The 24874-nt window shown below is 35.1% G+C and overlaps 1 protein-coding gene across 4 annotated transcripts in view; it reads left to right on the forward strand.

Annotated features, from left to right (window-relative positions):
* The window catches only part of obe (activating signal cointegrator 1 complex subunit obelus), a 96584-nt gene that overhangs the window by 59657 nt on the left and 12053 nt on the right, over positions 1-24874 (forward strand). For all 4 annotated transcript variants that reach the window (XM_069820072.1, XM_069820071.1, XM_069820073.1 and 1 more), the window contains exons 21-28: positions 1411-1636; positions 3574-3715; positions 3811-3922; positions 7155-7323; positions 10108-10328; positions 12838-13236; positions 18414-18815; positions 22216-22707. In XM_069820072.1, the coding sequence (XP_069676173.1) occupies positions 1411-1636; positions 3574-3715; positions 3811-3922; positions 7155-7323; positions 10108-10328; positions 12838-13236; positions 18414-18815; positions 22216-22707 (2163 nt within the window). The remainder of the gene's footprint in view (positions 1-1410; positions 1637-3573; positions 3716-3810; positions 3923-7154; positions 7324-10107; positions 10329-12837; positions 13237-18413; positions 18816-22215; positions 22708-24874) is intronic.

Here is a 24874-nt window from a genome sequence, read left to right on the forward strand (position 1 = left end):
CATATAACGTCATTTTCAACCTCAAAGTATTTTGCTGAAATCTGGCAAATCCTTTACTGTTCCCTTCTATCAAAGACCTCTGGAAAGCAGGCAGATTCCCCATCCCATTGTAACCTGCCTGAATTCATGCGGTATTAATGGTACCTGCATCCGGTCAGTTTAGACAGGAAGTTTTCACTAAGTGCATGCATTTTAAGCAGTATAGCCACTATAAGAAGTGAGTGACACTTTAGAAGCCATTAGAATTGTGAACATTTCTATGAAGCTAGAGGAGGGAGTATGAAGCTAGGAGAAGGAGCAGTGAAATTGCAACTGAAACAATGAACGTAGAATTTAATTTAGAAAGTGTATATTGGGCAAATAGGAGACAACAGAGTAAAATGACTGATTACTTCACTCCTCAGTAAATAAGTTTGGTGAGTAATGAACAAACTGTTTTAATACAGAATACTGTATTTATTTATTGTACATGTATTTTATTATGTTCATGGTATGCTTAAAAGTGAATACATAAATCTAAAATAAGACCAATTATGTTTATTATTTTTCATTTTCCACCCCACTAGACTGTTAATATGAATCTCGGTTACTGTGACACTCGTTTATAACAACGTAATTTTCAAGGTCCCTTGGATGTCGTTATAACCAAGTTCTACTGTATTTATTTTAAGAAAGTATTAAATTATTATTTCGCTCTGTCAACCACATAAAATATGATTGTACTACATAATAATATTACACATTATAATTTTACATATTATGTAAAATCTCCTGTCACTTGGCTATCCCCTCAACTAACCTAACCTAACCTAACCTAACCTTGTCACATTTCTCGACCTCGCGTCACTTATCTATCCTGTCATCAAACCCTCTCTAACCTTGTCACATTCTACAACCTCATTCCATTTAGCTATCCTCTCATCTAAGCCACGTAATCTACTCAAAATATTAACGCAAATACATGCTGAGGGAGGGTAAAACATAGTCGAACACAAGATATTTTTGTTAATAGGAAAAATAACAGTATTTAATGCTAACATCATTTGATAAGGAACAACATAATTCTAACGAGAGTATATTTAAAAATATTAATAAGCCTTATCCATATGTCTAATTTAGACTAATGTATCTCCTCATCAAACCCTACCTAACCTTGTCACTTAACAGTGATGCTACCTCTCAGTAATGTTCAGGACGAAGGAGGTAGAGAGAAAAAAAAAAGTCTCCTTCTAACGATGCCACAGGCCAATGTCACGCCCTTATGTTGGTGACATTGTGTATTTAGTTCCATTTGGTTGTAACCATAACGGCATGATTGAAAGCTACCGTAGCTAATTCTCCAGTTTAACAGATAAATTAAATCACTGTGAATGCTTTATAGATCTCTCAGGGTTTTCGTATTTATTACAGAATGCAGTTAGAATTACAAGAGCATTGTTCGATGTAGTGTTGAGGAAGAACAACCCACTCATGGCTGGCAGGTTTCTGAATATGAGCAAGATGTTCGAGCACCAGCAGTGGGAATTCGAGTCACCTATGCGACATTTTCATATTCTGGGACCAGACATCATTCAGAAGATAGAAGAGAGGAAATTAAGTGTTGAGAAACTGAAAGAGATGGATCCAAAAGAGATTGGTGAGTAATAAAAATAAAAATTAATAAAAACCTTTGGATAGGTGGTTGATTTAACTGTCATTAGACGGCACAGGATTGTTGGAGGTAATATATATTTTCGTGTTATGTCCAAAATTTAAAGTACGATTTTATAAGTGTAAAAAAACCGAGTAAACAAACAACAAAGGAATAAGTGTGAAAAATGTGTAAGTGAAAAACATTTGAAAGAAGTTTTACTGTAATAGTAATAATAATAATAATAATAATAATAATAATAATAATAATAATAATAATAATAATAATAATAATATAATAGTATTAAAATAATGTGATTTTGTTCAAAATGTGCTATTTATATTTCGAAAGTTAGAATATGTACAAAATTGTAAAAGCATAGAAACGAGATACTGCAATATAGTGCATTCCTTCACATCTTAGACTGTTCAGAAATGAACAGTCAGACTTATTATTAAAGAGAGGTCCGAAAATTGTTCAAGATCACTTGAAAGGAGATTACATGAACTAACACAAGAAGTATGCCACAGTAGATGGAAATGTAACAAAAAAAACTTACTTACATACAAATGGCATTTAAGGAACCCAGATGTTCAATGCCACCCTCACATAAGCCCGCCTTTGATCCCTACCCTGAGCAAGATTAATCCAGTTTGTACCATCATATCCTACCTCCCTCAAATCCATTATAATATTATCCTTCTATCTACGTCTCAGCCTCCCCAAAGGACTTTTTCCCTCAGGAAAATCCACAAACGATTAGGGAAAATACAGGAATTTTACTTGAAGCAAGTAAAGAGATAGGTTTGGAAGTAAATCCCGAAAAGACAAAGTATATGATTATGTCTTGTGACGGGAATATTGTACGAAATGGAAATATAAAAATTGGAAATTTATCCTTTGGAAGAGGTGGAAAAATTCAAATACCTGAAAGGAACAGTAACAAATATCAATGATACTCGGGAGGAAATTAAACACAGAATAAATATGGGAAATGCCTCTTATTATTTGGTTGAGAAGCTTTTATCATCCAGTCTGCTGTCAAAAAATCTGAAAGTTAGAATTTATAAAACAGTTATATTACCGATTGTTCTTTATGGTTGTGAAACTTGGACTCTCACTTTGAGAGAGGAACATACTGTAGGTTAAGAGTGTTTGAGAATAAGGTGCTTAGAAAAATATTTGGGGCTAAGAGGGATGAAGTTACAGGAGAATGGAGAAAGTTGCACAACGCAGAACTGCACGCATTGTATTCTTCACCTGACATAATTAGGAACATTAAATCCAGACGTTTGAGATGGGCAGGGCATGTAGCACATATGGGCAAATCCAGAAATACATATAGAATGTTAGTTGGGAGGCTGGAGGGAAAAAGACCTTTGGGGAGGCCGAGACATAGCTGGGAAGATAATATTAAAATGGATTTGAGGGAGGTGGGATATGATGATAGAGACTTGATTAATCTTGCTCAGGATAGGGACCAGTGGTGGGCTTATGTGAGGGCGGCAATGAACCTCCGGGTTCCTTAAAAGCCAGTAAGTAAAGTAATTATGTCAGATGAATACGATGTGTGCAGTTCTGGTTTCTGTAACAGAAAGAATTACTGAACAAAAGATATCAACATATAGAGGGATATGGCAGGGATAATCAACACTACCATGAAAAACAACAGTAGAGCTTTCTAGGTTGAAGGGTGGTCATGACTGCTTGTATAAACATCTATAAAAATGGGAATCACTGAGGAGAGTGGGGATTGTTCTTGGCAATGAACAAGGTGTACTTGCTGCACTGCAGACGACTCTACCCAGAAAAGAGGAATCGTAGAAATCTAGGAGTCACATAGACTAATGGTGTAAACTAAGCTCCAGTCATATGTAAACAACAATGACCCATTTGGAAAACTAATACTGATACATTAACAGTTTCTCTGTAATATTTTATAGGTATACTCCTTCGCAATGCCAAAATGGGTCTGATAGTGAGTCGTTGTGCACATGAATTCCCTATGTTGGAAATGGATGCTACTTTGCAACCAATCACACGAACTGTTTTGAGAATAAGACTTCAGATAAAAGCAAATTTCAGGTAAATGTCTTTTTGTAAAATTGTTATATGGAAGCTTAATTTTTTTCTTCACAACAAGTTATAAAAATTTTTAATTAATGCTTTCTGTTTAACAGATGGAATGACAAATTTCATGGGAAGACATCTGAAGCATTTTACATTTGGATTGAAGATCCTGAAAGTAACTTCATGTACCATTCGGAATTTTTTCTTATAACAAAGAAACAGGTAAGTTTATGTAATATTGCATTTGTACTTGGTCATTGCATCCAACACCCCCCCCCCCCACTACTATCACTGCCACAGTTGTCATCACCACCATCACTAGGGTTGCCAACCCTCTCGTATTTCCCGGAATCTCCCGTATTTAACCCTAATTTTTAAGTGTCTCAACTCTCATATTTCCCATCTCTTCAAGCCTTTTTCTTCCTTATTTTTGCATAATGTAAAAATGTATTTGAAACATATAATTTTTACGTGGTTGAAGGTGATTTATATGATGGATTCTGTTGTTCCAGAGATGCTCTGATATGTGCAATCTATGTAGAAGGTAATACTTGCCAGAAATAGTTTCAGGGCTCACTAGTTTAAAATCAGACAATGTTAAGAGTTACAAAATAAAAAAAATAGATGTGTTGTAAGCATACTTGACAGCAAAGCTCCTGCAAAGAGTGTTTTCTCTTATAAACAGTAAGTGAACAGATGTTCGAAACAGGAGCACGACACATCTAATCAAATCAGAACTGCAAATCACAGTCAAATTGAACTATTCATGTAGGGAATTAAAAAAATTTGTTTGAAAGTATTACGCGAGGAAAATGTTTCAAAATACTCTTAATTTAAGCTTACCAAAATGTAGAATAAAGTTGTTTTTAGTATTGCTAACTGAATTGAATAATTTGTCAGTTTTCTTTGTGAAATATTGTAGACTACTTGGTCTTCCATATTTTTTTAAAAAATTGTTGGCAACCCTAACCATCATAGGCATATTACGGACTCAGTATATTCTTTTTTGAATGGATTTAATCTCTCTATCTCTTTGATATGTATGTAAAGTTATTTAGAATTTTTCAGAATTTTTCCATTTCAGTCTTTACTTACTTACTGGCTTTTAAGGAACTCGGAGGTTCATTGCCGCCCTCACATAAGCCCGTCATTGGTCCCTATCCTGAGCAAGATTAATCCAGTCTCCACCATCATATCTCACCTCCCTCAAATCCATTTTAATATTATCTTCCCACCTACGTCTCAGCCTCCCCAAAGATCTTTTTCCCTCCGGCCTCCCAACTAACACTCTATATGCATTTCTGGATTCGCCCATATGTGCTACATGCCCTGCCAATCTCAAACGTCTGGATTTAATGTTCATAATTACGTCAGGTGAAGTATACAATGCGTGCAGTTCTGTGTTGTGTAACTTTCTCCATTCTCCTGTAACTTCATCGCTCTTAGCCCCAAATAGTTTCCTAAGAACCTTATTCTCAAACACCCTTAATCTCTGTTCCTCTCTCAGAGTGAGAGTCCAAGTTTCACAACCATACAGAACAACCGGTAATATAACTGTTTTATAAATTCTAACTTTCAGATTTTTTGACAGAAGACTAGATGACAAAAGCTTCTCAACCGAATAATAACATGCATCTATTTCAGTCTTTAAATTCCAAAATTTGTTGCATTTTTTATTTTTGTAGAATATCCGAATTCTGTTTTTATGGTCCAGAAGTGGATAAGTAGGTTCTTCTTATGTATCTCATTTATACTATTGTCACCTTTATCAGATTAAGTATCCGAATAGTGTTGTTGATCTAATGTGAGGGATTTTGATTACATCAGTTTTTCCCTAGCCAGCCAAAATAGGTTATGTATCTTCCTGTCAGGAACACTCTAGTTCTGCTCTGGACATAGTATTCTCCATTTAATATTTTGCCAGGAACAGAATGTGCTCAAGTTGTCCTCTATAAACCTGAATCTTTGCAGATGTTCAACCAAGCATTCGTTTCTTGTAACTAGTCTGAAGTGAGCCACTATTTCCTTTCTTGAATTTTTTTGTGTTGTTTTAACTGTTTTCCTTAAGTTGAAGTAGCTTTTGTTTTTATTTCTTTGTTGTTAGGGCTATCCAAACATTTCTCTTCTACATTGACTTGAACAATATTTATTTATTTATTTATTTTTTTTAACTGTGTGTTTGGTTTGGATGTCAGTAACACTCCTTTCTTAGCTAAGTGGTCAGGTTTTTCTTTTCTTGCCAATTCTACATGAACAGGGACCCACTGTTGAAATTTTGTTTTGAGAAGTTTGTAATTAGATCTTTGAAGACAGTAGACTCAAGTGGGCTGTCAACGTTTTAGGATAGCAGCTATCACTCCATAAAAATTTGTTGATGCTTTTGACAATGAAAAATAGTGAGAGAAATACGACTTTTTTTGGGGGGAGGGGGGACATAGTGAGAGAAATATGCCTTCTTTACATATACCAATAGTGTTCCTGCTAATATTTTGTAGATCTTGGATCAAGTCTCATTTTGTAAGGAAGAGGATTTTAATACTATAGTCCCATCGCTCTAATTTCCGGCAGCCAATCGCGTTGCAGGTCGGCTACATTTAAACGTGTGCGTCTTGTGATTTGCTGATGAAGACGTTATTCATTTCTTAAGGCTCGATAAATACTTAATATAATCACCTGCCAATTTGGCTCTTTCGTTGGTGTTCGCAGAAAGCACACGAAGACATTTGCAGCTCAATTATTTGCTGAATTACAGTGCGTTTGATTTATTATCATAGGAGCTGCGACATGATAATGTTTAATAGTGTGGCAAATAGATTCCTCGTATGGTAGCTCGGCAACGAAAGAACAAAAATGGCGAACGATACTACCTACCTAGACTTTATAGAGCCTTCACTTCCTAAGACGTAAGCAAAGAGGAGGAGTCATGCTGGGAATAACAGCATCGCGACTATAATCTTATGAACCCCAAAATTGTTATTAGCTTATTTTTGTTTTTAATAATGTATCTTTTTCTTAAACTTTGAACATTTCAAAGTATACTTGGTTAAAAGAATTTATTTTTTGAAGAATTAAGTTATTCACTTAACTTTAGTTCTGGATAAAAACAATAGCTTTGATTTCACTAATATCTCCATTTGAAATATCTTAGCTGTCTATTCCAAATTACGTGTGGCACTCTGGAGAAAATCCTTTGCTATGGCAAACAGAAACAGAATATGATAATCATCAAAAAGTGTTATGTCCAAATTTAGATAGCTGTTGATCACAGGTTCATAGTTACACAGCAGAGATATTTTGTGTTTGTGATTTTGTAAACATTAGATGTGACTTATTCGATATTATATTTTTCACTTCATTATATAGCTACAGAAATGTTTGAAGAATGATTGTAATCATATTTCGCCTGTATTTACGTTATATTAAACCTCTCTTCATATATCTGGTCTGTAAACAGGTTATTTTGAAAGAAACTCAAGAACTTGTGATGACGATTCCTCTGTCCGAGCCATTGCCTTCTCAGTACTATGTTAAAGCCATTAGTGATCGGTGGCTAGGATCCTCATCATCAATTGCTCTGACATTCCAGCACCTCATTTTGCCAGAAAGTCATCCACCTCACACTGGTGAGTAGAATGAAATCTTTAGAATCTCAAACAGAATATTCATTTTATGGATAATTTATGATTTCATTTACCTTTAACCTGTTGATTATGTATTTACAATTTTGTTTCATGTGATAATACCATTTTTTACTAGGTTTTATTGTAAGGATTTCAGTTTAACTATAAAATATTAAATTTATTTTGGCAAAATATGAAATAAATGTTTCGGTGCTAAAATATCTAGATAAGTATAGACGGTTAGCCCAATTTAATATTATTATATTACAACTTGCTTATCGGAAAATCATACAAAATGTAAATAAAAAATAAAATATCTTTGTTCCTAAACCATTTAGAGCAAGTTTACATAATTATTTAAAAAAGAAAAAAAAGGAAAACATTTCAGAAATTAATAGTTTTATCTATATTTAATATTCTGCCAAATAAAATACAATAAAGCTGCAAAACTGAATAGTGTGTTAGCACTATAAAATCCTTGTGTGAATGTGAGAACTACATAACTCGTTTTTTTAATAGTGAAAAGAGAAAAAAATATATATTACATTGGCTGGACTCAACACTGGTAAAAATACGAGTAACTTTTCTATATTTTCTCGCAAAAAATCACACATTGTCAGTTAATAATGTTTTGTATGATGAAAAACCCAAGAAGTTGCAAAAAGAGGAAAATTTTGTTCAAAACATCAATTTACAGATATAAAAATAGACATGGCAACATTGAAAAGAATTTTTTACTCGAGAGAATAAGCAGAAGTTGAATAGGGAACACTTATTTTGTTTTGGCTTCATGAATTCAATGATTCTACGAGTTCAATGACTGAAGAAAAAATTAATTGTATTGTACATATCATGTTTCCATACAGCTAGCAGGAATGGTTTAGAATATGAAATTCATATTTTGCGGGAACCTCTAGCTTAAATAGATGAAAACTACGTAAATTAATTTTTTTCATTTTCTCAAGTCTCTTTTTCTGAATTAAGTTGAATATTTACGAGATTATTATTCACATTTAATTTACAAGAACTATTACAAAAACATGGATATTTCAAAGTACATACATCAATACAATATGAGTTTTATCTGATATACTCTGATATAACAATTGAGGACTTCACCCGAATAACAGCGTATACGCTTATACGCCCGTTTTGCGACGATCAAGGGATTAGATAGTTGAATGCGTATAGTACACTGTAGTAAATTTTCGTAAGTCTAGCTTCAATATGTAACACAGGACACACTGTTACGCATTTACGTTGAACAGGTGAACGCACCTACTACAGCGGCAGTCACATGTTGTTGCAAGCCGTACTGTAGTAGGCTAGTATTCGATGTTTAGGCCTACTTCAGGTTGTCAGTTACAGCAGTGAATCATGACCGGAAATATGGGGAAAAAGAAGCTTGTGAGCAAAACTAAATGAAAAACTGAAGAAAGGAAAATAAATAGAAACAGTGGCAAGTCATACACAACTTGTACAAGCAAGGAAATGGAAAAGAAATTATTTACACCGGTAAGAAGATGATGTATGAAAATGTGTACACATGAAATTTCAAAGGACGATCAACTGTCTACTTTTAAACGCTTTTGGGACATGGGTTCGAAATTAGAACAATATCATTTTATTACTTCTTGCCTTAAAAGAGTGAATTTAAAAGCTAAGAAAGTTCCGTCATTCAAGGAAAGGGATGATGTGTGGAAACATAGTGTTTTCTGTAATGGGGGTAAAAAATTGATGCATGTCGAAACTTTCTATTGAGTCTATTGAAAATTTCAGAGAAACGATTAACAACAGTTCAGAATAAACTGGTTTCAGGTGACATCCTCAGTGATAAAACTGGTACACACTTAAATCGTTCTCATACAATCATGATGCAAAAGTATAAACAAGTGCAATACAGGACATCAGCGGTATTTTCAGCTTGAACCTCATAATCTGCGTCATTTGTTTCCTTCATTATTTGGAAGACGGGAATGGAAGTGTCGCAGCTGGAACGTTTGAGTCCAACACAAATGAACTCAGTGCCCTTGAAACCCTCCAAGGTGAAGAACTTAAGCGAACTCTTGTAGTTTTTAGATGAAGATGTCCAAAGTTAGCTGAACTTAATGCTGAATAAAGCCCGGACATCATCACACAATGGTGATAGTGATGGTGCATAAAGACTAAAAAGACATAAGAACAAGAAAACCATAAACTAAAAATGTAATGTTATTTTGTAGGCCTACTTGTGTAATTACTAAATAATTTTATTTAATATATTATGGTAAATGTATATTTCATTTTGTTGAATTTATTTTATTTTACTTTTTTTCAGACAAAATTAGTAATAAAGTACGAGATGTTCCCATATGTAATTAATTTTCATGTGAAGTTAGACACCTAGAATATCAGAATAATTAAAAACAGTACTAAAATATATTGTCGCCGGAAAAAGGGCATATACAGAGTTCCATATTATATTTATTTACTAATAGCAGAACATACTATTTGCTGTTATGTTTCAATAATTTTGTTTTAAATATCCTCGAAAGTATTTAAGAGTAATGAAAAACTTTTTCGACGCAACTATGATGAACCTGACAGCTTACAAACATTGAAATCAGTTTATATCAAAACTACATTTTGCTGTATACGCCCTTATTCGGGTGATGTCCTTAATTTAATATATGTCATGCCTTAAATAATAAAATTACTTTCTGCCTTTGGAATAATGTTCCAATAATGACTACTTGAAACACAAGACAGAAATTGGACTTCACTCATACACATTTTCTTATATTTCAGACTTGCTAGAGTTGCAGCCATTGCCTGTTACAGCTCTAGAAGATCCTCGTCTAGAAATGTTGTATCCATTTACACATTTCAATCCCATCCAGACACAGATATTTCACTGTTTGTACCATACAGACAGTAACGTGTTGTTGGGTGCACCTACAGGATCTGGAAAAACTATAGCTGCAGAAATTGCCATGTTCCGAGTATTTAGACAATATCCCGGTTGTAAGGTTAGTAGGAAGGAATACTATTACAAATTTTTTTTTTTTCCTTAAATGCGGGTTTTTCTTAAATGGGAGTTTTCACATGCTACAGCAAGGAAGGGTTGAGAGTAGATATTAAAACACCCTTAGACCATTTATTTCATACCCGTTAAATTTACTACCGAAGATGATGCTGGCATGGACTGCGAAGGGAAGGAGAAAAAAGAGGAAAACCAAGAGAGCAATGGATTAATGGATGGCATCAGAATAAGTACAACTAGAAGTGATTCTACTGAAGAAGATGCTGATAATAGAGATTTGTGGAGGAGCAAAATTTCTATGGTTGAAGGATAAACTTGTAAATGTTGTAAATGTTATTCATCTTCATTTTCTTAATTGTAAATAATAGCAGTGGGCTTACCAAGTAAGTTATTAAATTTCATGGATGCGACTTACCATAGATTCTGTGAAAGGACTTGTTTTGGTGAAATTTAATTTAAAACATGTTACATGCAAACGTGTTTGACTATTTGAAAGGATCACTTGCTCTCTTGAAGCATTGCCTGTATTCGAAATGAAACTAAGTTCATTAGCATTCTTTATATTTTCGTAATACTTACCTCTCTCTCTAAAGCTAGGTATATTTCCACTAATCTGAAAATGTATTTGCAGCTCTGTACTTGCAGGAGTTTCATTGTCAAAACAAAATGGTTCAGTGAACTTGTAAACATTTATATGGTTAAGTATTCTTTGTCCCTTGTGGCAGCTCACAAATGGTGAGAAGATTTCTAAATTCAAAACAAGGAATTGTTAAAGAAAATTAGATCTAGTGATAAATATGCAGGAACCGCAAAAGTGATATAAATGACGAAGTCGGTACAAGGAGTTCATTGGTGAGAGAAATGTGTCAGCATTTCCATATTTCAGAATATGGTAATAATAATAATAATAATAATAATAATAATAATAATATTTTTAATAATAATAATATGTATTTGTCAGAAACCAGTGTACAAGGCCTGGATATGACATTGTCAGGTTCGATAATACACACACACGCACACATACACTCACACATGCACAAACAAACTTAGCACAAATAAATATAGACAAATAAACAAATAATTATAAGCAAATAAACATACATAGTCAAATAAACAATCACTGAGAAATAAACAAAACAAACACTGTGAGATATACAGAGTATGCTGTAGGTTAACACATTTATATAAGGACAAAAGGTATAATTAAAGTACAAAGAGACAAATTAAAATATAAAGAAAGGGTTACATTTCTAAAATACAATATTTACATCACACTCCATGAATTCATTCACTGAATAAAAAGGTCTGTTCATCAACCATCTATGTATGCAGGACTTAAACCTATTGTGACAGCGACGTGAGAATCGAACTCACGACCAGCGTCCCGCAAGAAAGCAGATCGCGCGGAGCACGGAGGGTCGGCGCGCGGTGGAGTAGTGGGGAAAGGGGCCTACACGCGAGGGGAGGCTGCGCGCGCAGCTGCTACTTAACGCAGTGAATGGGAAACGGACCTTCCCGACTCTTCGAGAAGTCCGTCGAAGTGGAGATATCCAGAGAATTCTTTACACACCTGTAGAAATTTCTCGCAACTATGATTTTGCTATAAAAGAAGAAGCGCCAGCGAACTAGAGAGTTTTTTCAGTTATTCAGTCAGTGAGAAAGCCAGAGCAAGGAAGCCAGTCTTGTGTACCGGAGTTCGACTCGAGTGTGCGTCCGCAACTGCGTCAGCAGCCGAAGGCCTGAGTTCGAGTGCAGTGGACCGCAGTTGGAGGGACCTGAGTTCGAGTACAGTGAACTGTCTCTGAAGGTCTGTGGTTCGAGATACGGTGAACTCGAGTGACTGAGCTAGAAGAACTGTGAACTGAGAACTGATAGTTCTGATTTGTAAATAGTGCTTTGTAAATATTAGTTAAGATTAACAGTTCATTGTTGTTTGTAATAGTCCAAGTAAATTGTCATTGTCGTCGGTGGAGTGCTATAACGAATACTGTGTTGAGTGAAGATCCAATTGTTGACGAGAGCGTTAAGGTGAATTGTAGAAAGAAATCATTGTTGTGACGAATAAATTACATTGTTGTTACTAATAAAATTTACACTATTTATTGGTAACTATCTCGCCTCCAATGGTAACTTATTAAATATATTTATGCCATTAAAAAAGCAGGTATTTGAGCTCACACTCAATCTGCGTCTTGTGTAATCTAATTTATCTTTATTTCTAGTGTTGAAGGAATGTATATCTGATCTAGTCTGATAAAGATCTATGTTGGATCTAAGGAATATCAGGTATAAGGTATATAATATAAGGTAACCCTACTCTTAAGCAAATTATGCTCTTTCAATAGGATAGATTTGCAGTAGGTAACATGACAAGCAAATGAGCTATTATGAAATGCTTGAGACATATTATAATGAGGAAATATTTCTCCTTTATGAATCCTTTTTCATGAATTACCCAGTTATAAACCAGGAACTGATTTTTATGTTGACAGGTTGTGTATATTGCTCCTCTGAAAGCACTTGTTCGTGAACGAATAGAAGACTGGAAAGTAAGACTGGAAGGAAAACTAAACCGGAAGGTGGTTGAGTTGACTGGTGATGTTTCACCAGATATCAGAGCAATTTCTCAAGCTGATGTGATTGTAACAACTCCTGAAAAGTGGGACGGTATCAGCCGTAGTTGGCAGACACGTAATTACGTTCGAGATGTAGCACTCATTGTAATTGATGAAATCCATCTCCTGGGAGAAGATCGTGGACCAGTGCTTGAAGTAATAGTGTCCAGAACCAATTTCATTGCATCACACACCTCTCGGACTCTGCGAGTTGTGGGATTGTCAACAGCATTAGCGAATGCCAAGGACTTGGCAAACTGGCTTGGTATTGGACAGGTAAGAATGAAGCGCAGTGATTTGTAACTAACCTGTTATATAAGCGAATTCTATTACAGTTCAGTATTAATTAAAATGAATTTTGCTTGCATAAGCTGCATGTTTCATTGTAGATATTTCATTATACGAGGTATGATCATTAAATACAGAGACCTGTCCCATAAATGGAAATAAAATTACCCGATTTAAATTTGGCTGCCATTACCTTCAAAGTGGCCCCTTTGGACAGCAATATGCTGATCCCAGAGCGCCTGCCATTTTTGGAATGCCTCTTGGAAGTCGCGTTCTTGAAGCCTGTCAAACACCTTCTGCTATTCGCGTTGGATCCCCTCCACAGTGCCAAAAGGGCGAGTCTTTAGCTTGAATTTCATCTTTGGAAACAAAGAAAAAGTCGCAGGGAGCCCAATCTGGTGAATAGAGGAGTGAGGAATGACGACCATCTTGTTATGGGTGCAAAACTTGCGTGTTGCGAGAGCTCCGTGAGCTGGCGCATTGTCGTCATGGAGCATCCATTTGGATGTGGACGTGAGGATCATTTGAACCTCTCCAAATAACATGTTAACAATGTCAGCAATTTCTCTTATGGTGATGCGTCGATCATCATGCACAATTTGTCGAATTTTTTTCGACATTTTCGGCAGTGTTGCACTGTGTGGTCAACCTGGCCTCTCGTCATCCTCCAGCAGTGTTCTGCCATTTCTGAAACGCGAATGCCACTCAAAACACGTCGCCTGACTCACTAATTCATTCCCGTGGGCTTGCTTCAACATTCCATGGGTTTCAGTTGCCGATTTCCCGAAGAATTTGATGATGTTGTTGTTGTTGTTTTCTAATGCCAGGCGTTTGACAATAAAGTCATTTGACCTCTTGCACTCCAATATTTTTCAAAGATATTATCATGACTAGCCACTGAAGCACAGATTTTGAGGTGCTCCGAATCCATTTCTTGGTTTGAGTTGCACAATGGGCAGTTAGGGGACTGATATATTCCAATTCTATGCAGGTGTTTGGCCAAACAATCATGGCCTGTTGCCAATCTAAATGCTGCTACAGACGATTTTCGTGGTAAATCGGGAATCAACTGTGGATTTTGATGCAGAGAGTTCCATTTTTTCCCTTGGGATTGAGTTATCAAATTATGTTTGTTGAAGTCTAAGTATGTAGATTTAATAAATCTCTTCACAGAGTAATAAAATAAATCATTATTATTATTATTATTATTATTATTATTATTATTATTATTATTATTATTATTATACGTAGATTTAGTAACAGGTCTGTAAGTAGCAGTGCTGCCCTTCTTTGCTAAAGCATCCGCATTCTCGTTTCCCAGGATTCCACAATGGCATGGTATCCATTGGAATACAATTCTTTTATTGAGTTATATTAATTGAGAGAGCATTTTAGTTATTTCTGCTGTTTGAGATGAAGGTGTGTGTTTAGAGACTATTGATAGAATAGCTGCTTTGGAGTCTGACAATATAACTGCATTCTTAAATTTATTGATGTGGCATAGATGATTCCTGAGACTTTCACTTATTGCAGTGATTTCTCCATCAAAACTTGTTGTTCCATATCCAAGAGATCTATAAAGTGAGAAGAGACAGCATGTAACACCTGCACCAGCACCTTGTTCTCTGGAGATCAAGGATCCGTCGGTGTATAAATGAAGCCAGTTTTGTGGAGGGTACCTAATATTAATTGTCTCTAAAGATAATTGTTTCAGCATTTCAGTGTTTGTCTGATTTCAGTATTTCTTCTGTTAAATTTAGATTATATTCTATATTTAATAGAGTTAAAGGGTTTGGTTTAATTTGTAAGTTTTCTTTTAAATTCGGGATATTGATTTTCTGTTTTAATTCTTGAACAATGGATATGAAACTTTTTTGAGTTTTCAATCTACAAAGAGGACTGTATGAATGCCAATTGTTACCTGGTAATCTGATAAGTTTTTCATATTGAATCAGAGCTTTTTCTTCTATTCTTTGATGTTAGCTCTCTGCTCTGGTTTGGAGTCTATTATGATTTTGCAAATCCGCGGATGCACGTGCTAACAAAACCTTGTGTAACACAGGTCTCAATGAAGATAGTGCTTTGAAACTTGTGTAGCATCTCTTCAAGGTCGTCTATCGTCACTGCTAAGGGCGCATGCCAATCACGTGATCCCTTTGCCCACAACAGACACAGTCTCGGAATTTAATAATCACACCTCGTAACTAGAGTCGAAGATTTAGCTCCTATTCTAGTCTGCAATGTGTAGCATTCTTTGTTTACTTCTCAAGCTCCAGGCAACGTGGTCAGTCTAGGATTTGTCCGAGCTTAATAATATGATCAACAATAAATTTTCAGTTATTTCTGAAATTATCACCATTTTAGAATCATCACAGTTGCCAGTGACTGAAGCTATAAAAGCAGGTTTACAATATCTTGCATATTTTTAATGGGTTACCTAACAAATCATTTGTCACAAACCTAAAACAAAAATTTGTTAACATATTCAAGAACAATTATTTGTCGGTATGCAATAATGTTGGCTATACGAGAAAATATATTGGCTGGTTCCACAGACGCAAAACTGTAGAAATATAACTTGTGTGAATGTAACATTCCTTACTTCAGATAGGCCTATTATACTCCTATTACAGTACGTCCTGTGATGTGGAACACACTTTTTCACGATACAAACACTATCAGGGTGAGCATCGCAGAAATTTTTCCTTTGCAACATTCTTAATTCACTGCAATGCTGATTACAGTGAAAAGTAAGACATTTATATAGTCTGTTGGAAGAAGCTATAAATTAAACAATCTTGGGGAAAAGAAATCCAATGGCGTGATGTGTATATAATGTAAATATGTAAATAATTGAAGATGTAGACAGTCATGTAAAATGAAAGTAATATAATGAAATGTCTATGTTTGTAACCCACCTATCTACTGCACATATTATGTTCTATAAAGAAAATAATGTTTTGTTCCAGAAAATTGTGAGAATATGCATATTACTGTTCCTTTCTATAATTTAAATGTTGTTGTTTTCTAATGCCAGGCGTTTGACAATAAAGTCATTTGACCTCTTGCACTCCAATATTTTTCAAAGATATTATCATGGCCAGCCACTGAAGCACAGATTTTGAGGTGTTCCGAATCCATTTCTTGGTTTGAGTTGCACAATGGGCAGTTAGGGGACTGATATATTCCAATTCTATGCAGGTGTTTGGCCAAACAATCATGGCCTGTTGCCAATCTAAATGCAGCTACAGACGATTTTTGTGGTAAATCGGGAATTAACTGTGGATTTTGATGTAGAGAGTTCCATTTTTTCCCTTGAGATTGTGTTATCAAATTTTGTTTGTTGAAGTCTAAGTATGTAGATTTAATAAATCTTTTCACAGAGTAATACGTAGATTTAGTAACAGGTCTGTAAGTAGCAGTGCTGCCCTTCTTTGCTAGTGCATCCACATTATCGTTTCACAGGATTCCACAATGGGAATAATTTAAATGTCCATTTGTGCAACTGCCTAGTTCACTTGTGCAACTGCCTTTGTATGTTCAATATGTTCAGTAACTGAAAATTTCGCAATTGCGAAATCCGCGAATTTTTTAATTGTGAGGTAGGAAGTATTTTTCTTCATCTGTAAGGTGATTTAGCATGGTTTTCTAACAGAATTGGAAGTGCGAAAAAGTGCGAATTTCCTATCTAGTTGTGAAATCACGAGAAAAATGTTATTTAAAAATTTATCAGTAAAATGTTATTTTTCAAGCGAAAAGCACATTTTGTGTATATAGAAATTTAAGGCACTTTTTAAATATTCAAAACATGTCGATCGATTATCTCTCTGCCAGTTATTGCCTGCACGATTCGATACATATTATACTATATCGATAATGAAGGCCTGATAATTTATATACATATCGTAAAATTGACTATCAAGTTCTATATTCGATATGGACTTGGCTAAAATGCATCACGGTGGTTCACTTGGCCATTTGCTTTGAGATCGCAGTGGAGGTAGTTGAATTTGTGAGACTGTGCTCCTTCGTAAAGTGGGGCAGACAACTATAACTGCTCATGAAAAAGTAGAAAAGTGGATGCGAATTTTGAGAAAAATAGATGATAATTTTAATGAAAATAGATGCTAAAAATTCAGGTCCCTATTAATAACACTGTTTTTTTACCAGTATAGTGCTTTCATTAATCATCATATTATTAAGCACAGACAAACCATGTCAGACTGACCGGGTGCCTGGAGTTTGAGGTATTGCTTCTACTGCATGAGTGTTTTTGTGAGTTGACTGTACATACCAGATGCATGATGCAGCAGTAAAAAAAGTAATACTACATGTTGTGGACTAGAATATGGGCTAAACTTTCAGACTTTAATTATAAGTAACTAATTTCGTCATAAACACAAATTTTACTGTAATTGATGAATAGACATAATCAGCTATTTACATACAGAGAGATTCGATTTGAATAACCAGTATACAGACGTGGACAAATTATTAACAAAATGGACGATTTTTATGATAATTCTGTTTACAAAATTTGACTTTTCAATTGAGACTACATTTGACAATTTTGGATATTTCCATCATTACAGTAGACAGAAATATGCAAAAATGTCAACTGTAGTTTAAATTGAAGAGTCAAGTTTTGTAAAAATATATAATAAGTCTTCAATTTTACTAATAATTTGTAAATTAGCAAAATTGTCAACTGCATTGAAGAGTCAAATTTTGTAAAAATATAAAACAAAAATCTTCAGTTTTGCTAATAATTTCGAAATATCCAAAATGTCAATTGTAGTACAAATTGAAGAATCGAATTTTGTAAAAATATACAACAAAAACCTTCAGTTTTGCTAATAATTTGTAAATATGCAAAAATATCAACTGTAGTCCAAATTGAGGAGTTAAATTTTGAAAAATATACAATACAAATCTTCAATTTTGCTAATAATTTGGAAATACACAAAAATATCAACTGTAGTCTAAATTGAAGAATCATATTTTGTAAAAATATATAATAAAAAATCTTAAATTTTGCTAATAATTTGTCCACGTCTGTATTATAGAATATTTCCATAAATATTAAGAGAATGTTGAATAACAAAGTTATATATGGAAATCATTCAAAATGCACGTTTACTATTAATATGTATCTTGTTTTATAGCTGGGTCTATATAATTTCCGACCATCTGTCCGTCCAGTACCATTAGAGGTGCACATTTCTGGGTACCCTGGAAAACATTATTGCCCTCGTATGGCAACCATGAATCGACCAACATTCCAAGCAGTCCGGCAGCACTCACCAGCAAAGCCAGCTCTTGTATTTGTTTCCTCCAGAAGACAGACTCGGCTGACAGCATTAGACCTCATTGCTTATCTCGCAGCTGAAGATGACCCTAAGCAATGGCTTCACATGAGTGAACAGGAAATGGAGCAGATTGTTTCCGGGGTCAAGGATTCCAACTTAAAGCTTACTCTTGCATTTGGCATTGGCATGCATCATGCAGGTCTTCAAGAAAGAGATCGTAGAACTGTGGAAGAATTGTTTGTCAATCAGAAAATTCAGGTTTGTAGTCTAACCATTACTGCATCAAATAGACTAGTATTATGTTGAAAACAGTAAAACCCAGTTTTAACATTCCCATTTTTAAGGAATAATTTGATAAGTCCCAGCCAAATTACCACAAGAATAATGTAATTATTTCCTGCTTTTAATGAAGCCAAAAATATCGACTCTTCTTTCAATAATGAATAGTACCAGCATATTCGATAGTGCATCTCAATCAATAGTAATGCGACAGAATTATTCTTTATTGATCTTTATGGTCTTACTTTGCATTGCTTTCACAAAGTGATTGGTTTGCTTGCATTGTTCTCGCGAGTTTGTGGGCCCTGAATAATTTCGAGGGAAAAATTGTTCTGGGGCCAGGTATCGAACCCGGGACCTTTGGTTAAACGTACCAACGTTCCACCAACTGAGCTACCCGGAAACTCTACCAGACACTGATCCTATTTTTTCCCTCTATATCCACAGACCTCAAAGTGGGCTGTCAAGCAACCAACATTGAGTGCACATTAACTCTGTGTGACTTAAATTGTGGTTTTCTATTAACGAACAGTGACGTGTATTATGCAAATCAAGCTTTCAGGTAAAGTTGATTTGAATAATTTCGAGGGAAAAATTGTTCCAGGGCAAGGTATCGAATCCGAGACCCTTGGTTAAACGTACCAACTGAGCTACCTGGGAACTCTACCAGACACCAATCCACTTTTTTCCTCTATATCCATAGACCTCAAAGTGGACTGACAACCATCAAGCAACCAACATTGAGTGCACACTAACTGTGTGACTTAAATTGTGGTTTTCTATTAACGAACAGTGATGTGTATTATGCAAATCAAGCTTTCAGGTATAACTCTCTGTAAAGTTGATTTGAATAATTTCGAGGGAAAAATTGTTCCGGGCCAGGTATCGCACCCGGGACCTTTGGTTAAACGTACCAACGCTCCACGAACTTAGCTAGCCAGAAACTCTACCAGACACTGATCCAATTTTTCCCTCTATATCCACAGACCTCAAAGTGGGCTGACAACCGTCAAGCAACCAACATTGAGTGCACACCAATTCTGTGTGACTTAAATTGTGGTTTTCTATTAACGAACAGTGACGTGTATTATGCAAATCAAGCTTTCAGGTATAACTCCCTGTAAAGTTGATTTGAATAATTTCAAGGGAAAAATTGTTCCGGGCCAGGTATCGCACCCAGGACCTTTGGTTAAACGTATCAACGCTCCACGAACTTAGCTAGCCAGAAACTCTACCAGACACCGATCCAATTTTTCCCTCTATATCCACAGATCTCAAAGTGGGCTGACAACCGTCAAGCAACCAACATTGAGTGCACACCAATTCTGTGTGACTTAAATTGTGATTTTCTATTAACGAACAGTGACGTGTATTATGCAAATCAAGCTTTCAGGTATAACTCCCTGTAAAGTTGATTTGAATAATTTCGAGGGAAAAATTGTTCCGGGACCAGGTATCGAACCCGGGACCTTTTGTTAAACATACCAACGCTCCACCAACTCGAAATTATTACAAACATTTCGATGTTGAATTCATAATAACACTTCTTCTTTTCCTTCTTCTTCTTCTATGGTGCTATGGTCCTTTCAGTATAACTTAGCTCCCTCATTTTAACACTTCAGCTGTTTTATTCTTGACGAATTAAGAGTTTTACCTCTTCAAAAATGCTTTGGAAATTATCGCAGAAAGATAATAATTTATTCTTAGAAGATATATTAGGATTTTCCTGTTGTTCAACTTAAATATATGTATGTTTGTTGTGTATACATAAAAAAACACACTATCTCGCACATAAAAACAGACTTTGTTTCCAAAGTATTACAAACATTGCAAATTTCGTTGGCCCGCATAAAAAATTTGAAGTGTTACTGTACAATGGGCTCATATCAGTATCCTTAGTTCGCATGTGCATGTCCCACCCTCTAACACTAATACATAGTATCGACGTTATTATTGATCTAAGCTTATTCGTGTATAAACCAAGTTAAATTCTCAGAATTTGAGTTCAAAGCATTGCTTGCCTTTCATTCCTTTCAAATCATGTCAACTTGGAATGGTCTGAAGAACCTCAATGGTTTCTAAAGGCGCGTCTCCACTATTAAACATTTAACAACAACATGTTAAATGTTAAATTGTTTACCGTTAACATCCCAACATGTTGATTGAACATGTTAATGCTAATTTCGTTTAACACTTTGTCCACACTGTTAAACATGTTAAACCTGACTTTCTTTGTGTAGTCTACCATAAACAGTCTATGAGATTTTAATGTCTTATTTACAAACCTTGGACAATGGACTCAGATGATGATATGACTTTTGTAATTGCTCTATTGCTTGTTACAAGGCTTTGAAAAGGAAGAAAATGAGAATGTGGATGCGGCAATATCTTAGTAAAAGACACAATGCAGGATACATTCTAAACGAGCTTAAAGTTGAATACAGTATCAATTTGGATTCAAAAACTTGCTGGGAATGTCAGAACACGATTTTAATATAGTGCTGCAAAAATACTTCCTGTTACATCAAAGAAATACACAATTTAAGAGCAGCCATTTCACTCAATTAAAAAAAAATTACAGCGTGATTGATTATCATAGGGCCTACGACATGATAGATGTTAAAGGAGTGGGTAAAATTGTATAATATTCTTTCCGAAGTTTTACGAACGTTAACATACATCACCAAATACGACCATTACTGACGTCAACATAGCATTAACGTTTAGCATACGACGAGAGTGCGAAAACTCTCTATTGTATTCTTGAGAACAATTAAATAATAATTCCAGTTCTCTAAAACAGTCGGCCTTCTTAGTTTTGCACGTGTATTCTTTTGCAGACACATCCCACAAACAAGGCCATTCCATCAGTGCATTAATTTTATTCTAATGTATTTTCTTTCGTCCACTCCATTACTTCGAACAACTTACAGCCAACACCAAGGACCAATGATAGTATAAAAATGATCAAGATACGCGCCACAAAATCGGAACTTATAGTTGTTGCTATGGAAACTGTACGAACTTTGCCAAACTGTACCGACGCTGCATGAGCAAATGAATTGACTTGACATGTTTTCCATTACTGCCGGAAAACACGCCAACATGTTGAAAGTGTTAAATTCAACATATTTAGTTAACATGTTAAGTTAATTGAGACTTGAAATGTCCATTTACATGTTAAATTCAACATGTTATATTTAACATGTTGTTAAATGTTTAATAATGGAGATGCCCCTTAAGATGGACATAATTTTCATAGAAATGATTATATATTTAATGCTTGTGCATGTAACTTTCAGGTAGCATCGAATTTGATACAGTATTATAGTTTTAAGATAAAAAATAGATATCATGGTAATTTTAAGTATTCTTTCAGGTTCTCATAGCAACTGCAACTCTAGCATGGGGCGTCAACTTCCCAGCTCATCTTGTTGTGGTTAAGGGAACAGAATACTACGATGGTAAAACACGTCGTTATGTAGATATGCCTATCACCGACGTCTTGCAAATGATGGGCCGTGCAGGTAGGCCGCAGTTTGACGACCATGGTGTTGCTGTTGTGTTGGTACATGATGTCAAGAAAAACTTCTATAAGAAATTCTTGTATGAACCTTTTCCTGTGGAATCAAGTCTTCTTGAAGTATTGCCAGATCACCTGAATGCAGAGATTGTAGCAGGCACTGTGCAGACGAAACAAGATGCTCTCGACTATCTCACGTGGACCTACTTCTTCAGGAGACTGCTTCAGAACCCTACGTACTACAAGCTAGAAACACTTGAACCTGAAGATATAAATGGATTTCTTTCGAACCTAGTACAGCGGGCACTCAATGTACTTGGAGAAGCATACTGCATGACTGTGGACGAAGTGAGTAAATATTATGATTTCAGATTAACATATTGTGTCATTAGTAGGGACCGGATTTTTATGTAATGTCAAGGTGTGAAATATGTACATATTTATGTAAGAATTATAAGCTGAATATGTACCAAAATATGTAAAATCATGCAAATATTTAACATCAATATCTGGCTGGTATAGAATATGTAAGACTCTCCAGTTGTGACTTCGTTTTTACTGCACACTTGACACATTATTATTTTTCCATCTGTAGTGAAAGCTTCGTCCATCGCAATCCATGATTTTATTTTTGTCGTTAGGGTTGAAGATACAGGGGCCATTTTAGTTAGTTAAAAGCAGTAGATAAACTCACTTGCACTTTATACTGTAAGTACTAAAACTAGAGAACTCATACAACAGTACTGCAAGCACTGTTTCGCTTTACTGGATTAGGAGAAAATGAGAGGAGATGTGGGACACATGCATTTTAGCTGCTCCCTGTAAGAAACAAAGTACCTACTAAAATCTTAAACTATAGGCATTTACAAACTGCTGTTTGAAAAATGACATTCCTGTCTCATTCAGAAGGGTAGGATTATTCCAGCCGAGAACCATACTTTCTAATTTCTCGGAAAATCCCATTTCCGTATAGGTCTACTAAATTTAAAGTAAAGAGGTCAAGCAATAACCTGAAAAGCTATTTATTTTAATCTTTCAACATCTTTCCAGTTTGTTTCTTTACTTCAGCTTCTTTTCAAAAGTTGGCTACTTTATTGCGGCTCATGCCAGACTTGACACGGGTTTTCCCTGGAAGGATTAGGAAGAGGGTGGGTAAGGTTGCAAATGGCATGGGAACAGCTTGTTAAAACGTGTGCAGAACAATTATAGTTTGAGACAAATCATGTCATCCTCATGCTACTCTACCGCATGAAGGCAACGCTGCTTTCTGAGTGATTTTTCAATACAAGGTAGTTGTATGAGAAAGGTTGCCTTTTGTTCACTCATATTTATAGTACAGTGGGTGGTATGGGGTGAGTGCCTCTATTACTTTCTGGAACTAAGATTGTTATGTTTCGTCCCGAAATATATCCTTTCTTGAGTAGGTAAAAAGGCTTTTTAAATATGTGTATTTCAAATTGTAAACTTCCCCAACAAAAGGTTCCCCCCCCCCCTTTTAAAGAACTAAAAATGAATAAAACCCCTAAATATCTAGATTTATGTAATACCAAGCCATAATATGTAATGTGGGGGTAAATATGTAAAAATATGTAGTATCAAATTTTAATATATTAATGGTAATTACAAGATTCGCAAAGATTTGTTATTTATATACGATTAGGTTGAAAGGAATATAATACGTAATTACATAAAAATCCGGTCCCTAGTCATTAGATTCTAAGAACATAGCCAGCTAAAACTGGGAGGTAGCGAGTTTAAACATTTTTGATCTGATGTCTACAATTTTGATGTGGAAATATTTTTCCTGGCTTGATTGTAGAAATGTTGCTATAGTTTTCCCCCATTATTACATATGCTAATGAATTATGGTGATATTGTAGTTTGCATGTTGAATTTTCTTTTGCCAACTTCGTTTTGAATTTCGGTACTGAGAAATACTACAACTGGTAGTGATTTTCTAACTGTTATGTTGGCAGTAGATTTAGAATACTTCAGTGAATTTCTAGTGGGGATTTGCGAGATTTCCTTCAGACACATATTTATTGTAAATTTTCCAGTCAAATTGTAAGTTTTTGTTATGGCCTTATGAGATTTAGGTGATGAATAGAGTATTGCAGTTCATCTTCGGTATTGCCAAAAAAGATCATCTGCATATAATAGAGTATCTGGGGTGATATTTTCTTGGGTGTTGGATCTATGTACTGTCATTCTCCAACGTCCAATGATTGAATTTATATACGCGTATGTATATTGTGTGTGTGTGGTGTGTGTGTGCGTGCGTGTGTGTGTTTTTTTTTTATGTTTTATTTAGCGACGCTCACAACTGCAGAGGTTCTATCAGCTTCGCCGGATGTGCCGGAATTTTGTCCCACAGGAGTTCTTTTACATGCCAGTAAATCTACTGACATGAGCCTATATATATATATATATATATATATATATATATATATATATATACACACATATATATATTTTTAGTTCACACCTGTGGAGTAACGGTTAGCATGTCTGGCCG

Source organism: Periplaneta americana, chromosome 3 (assembly GCF_040183065.1).
Source record: "Periplaneta americana isolate PAMFEO1 chromosome 3, P.americana_PAMFEO1_priV1, whole genome shotgun sequence".
Lineage (NCBI taxonomy): Eukaryota > Metazoa > Arthropoda > Insecta > Blattodea > Blattidae > Periplaneta > Periplaneta americana.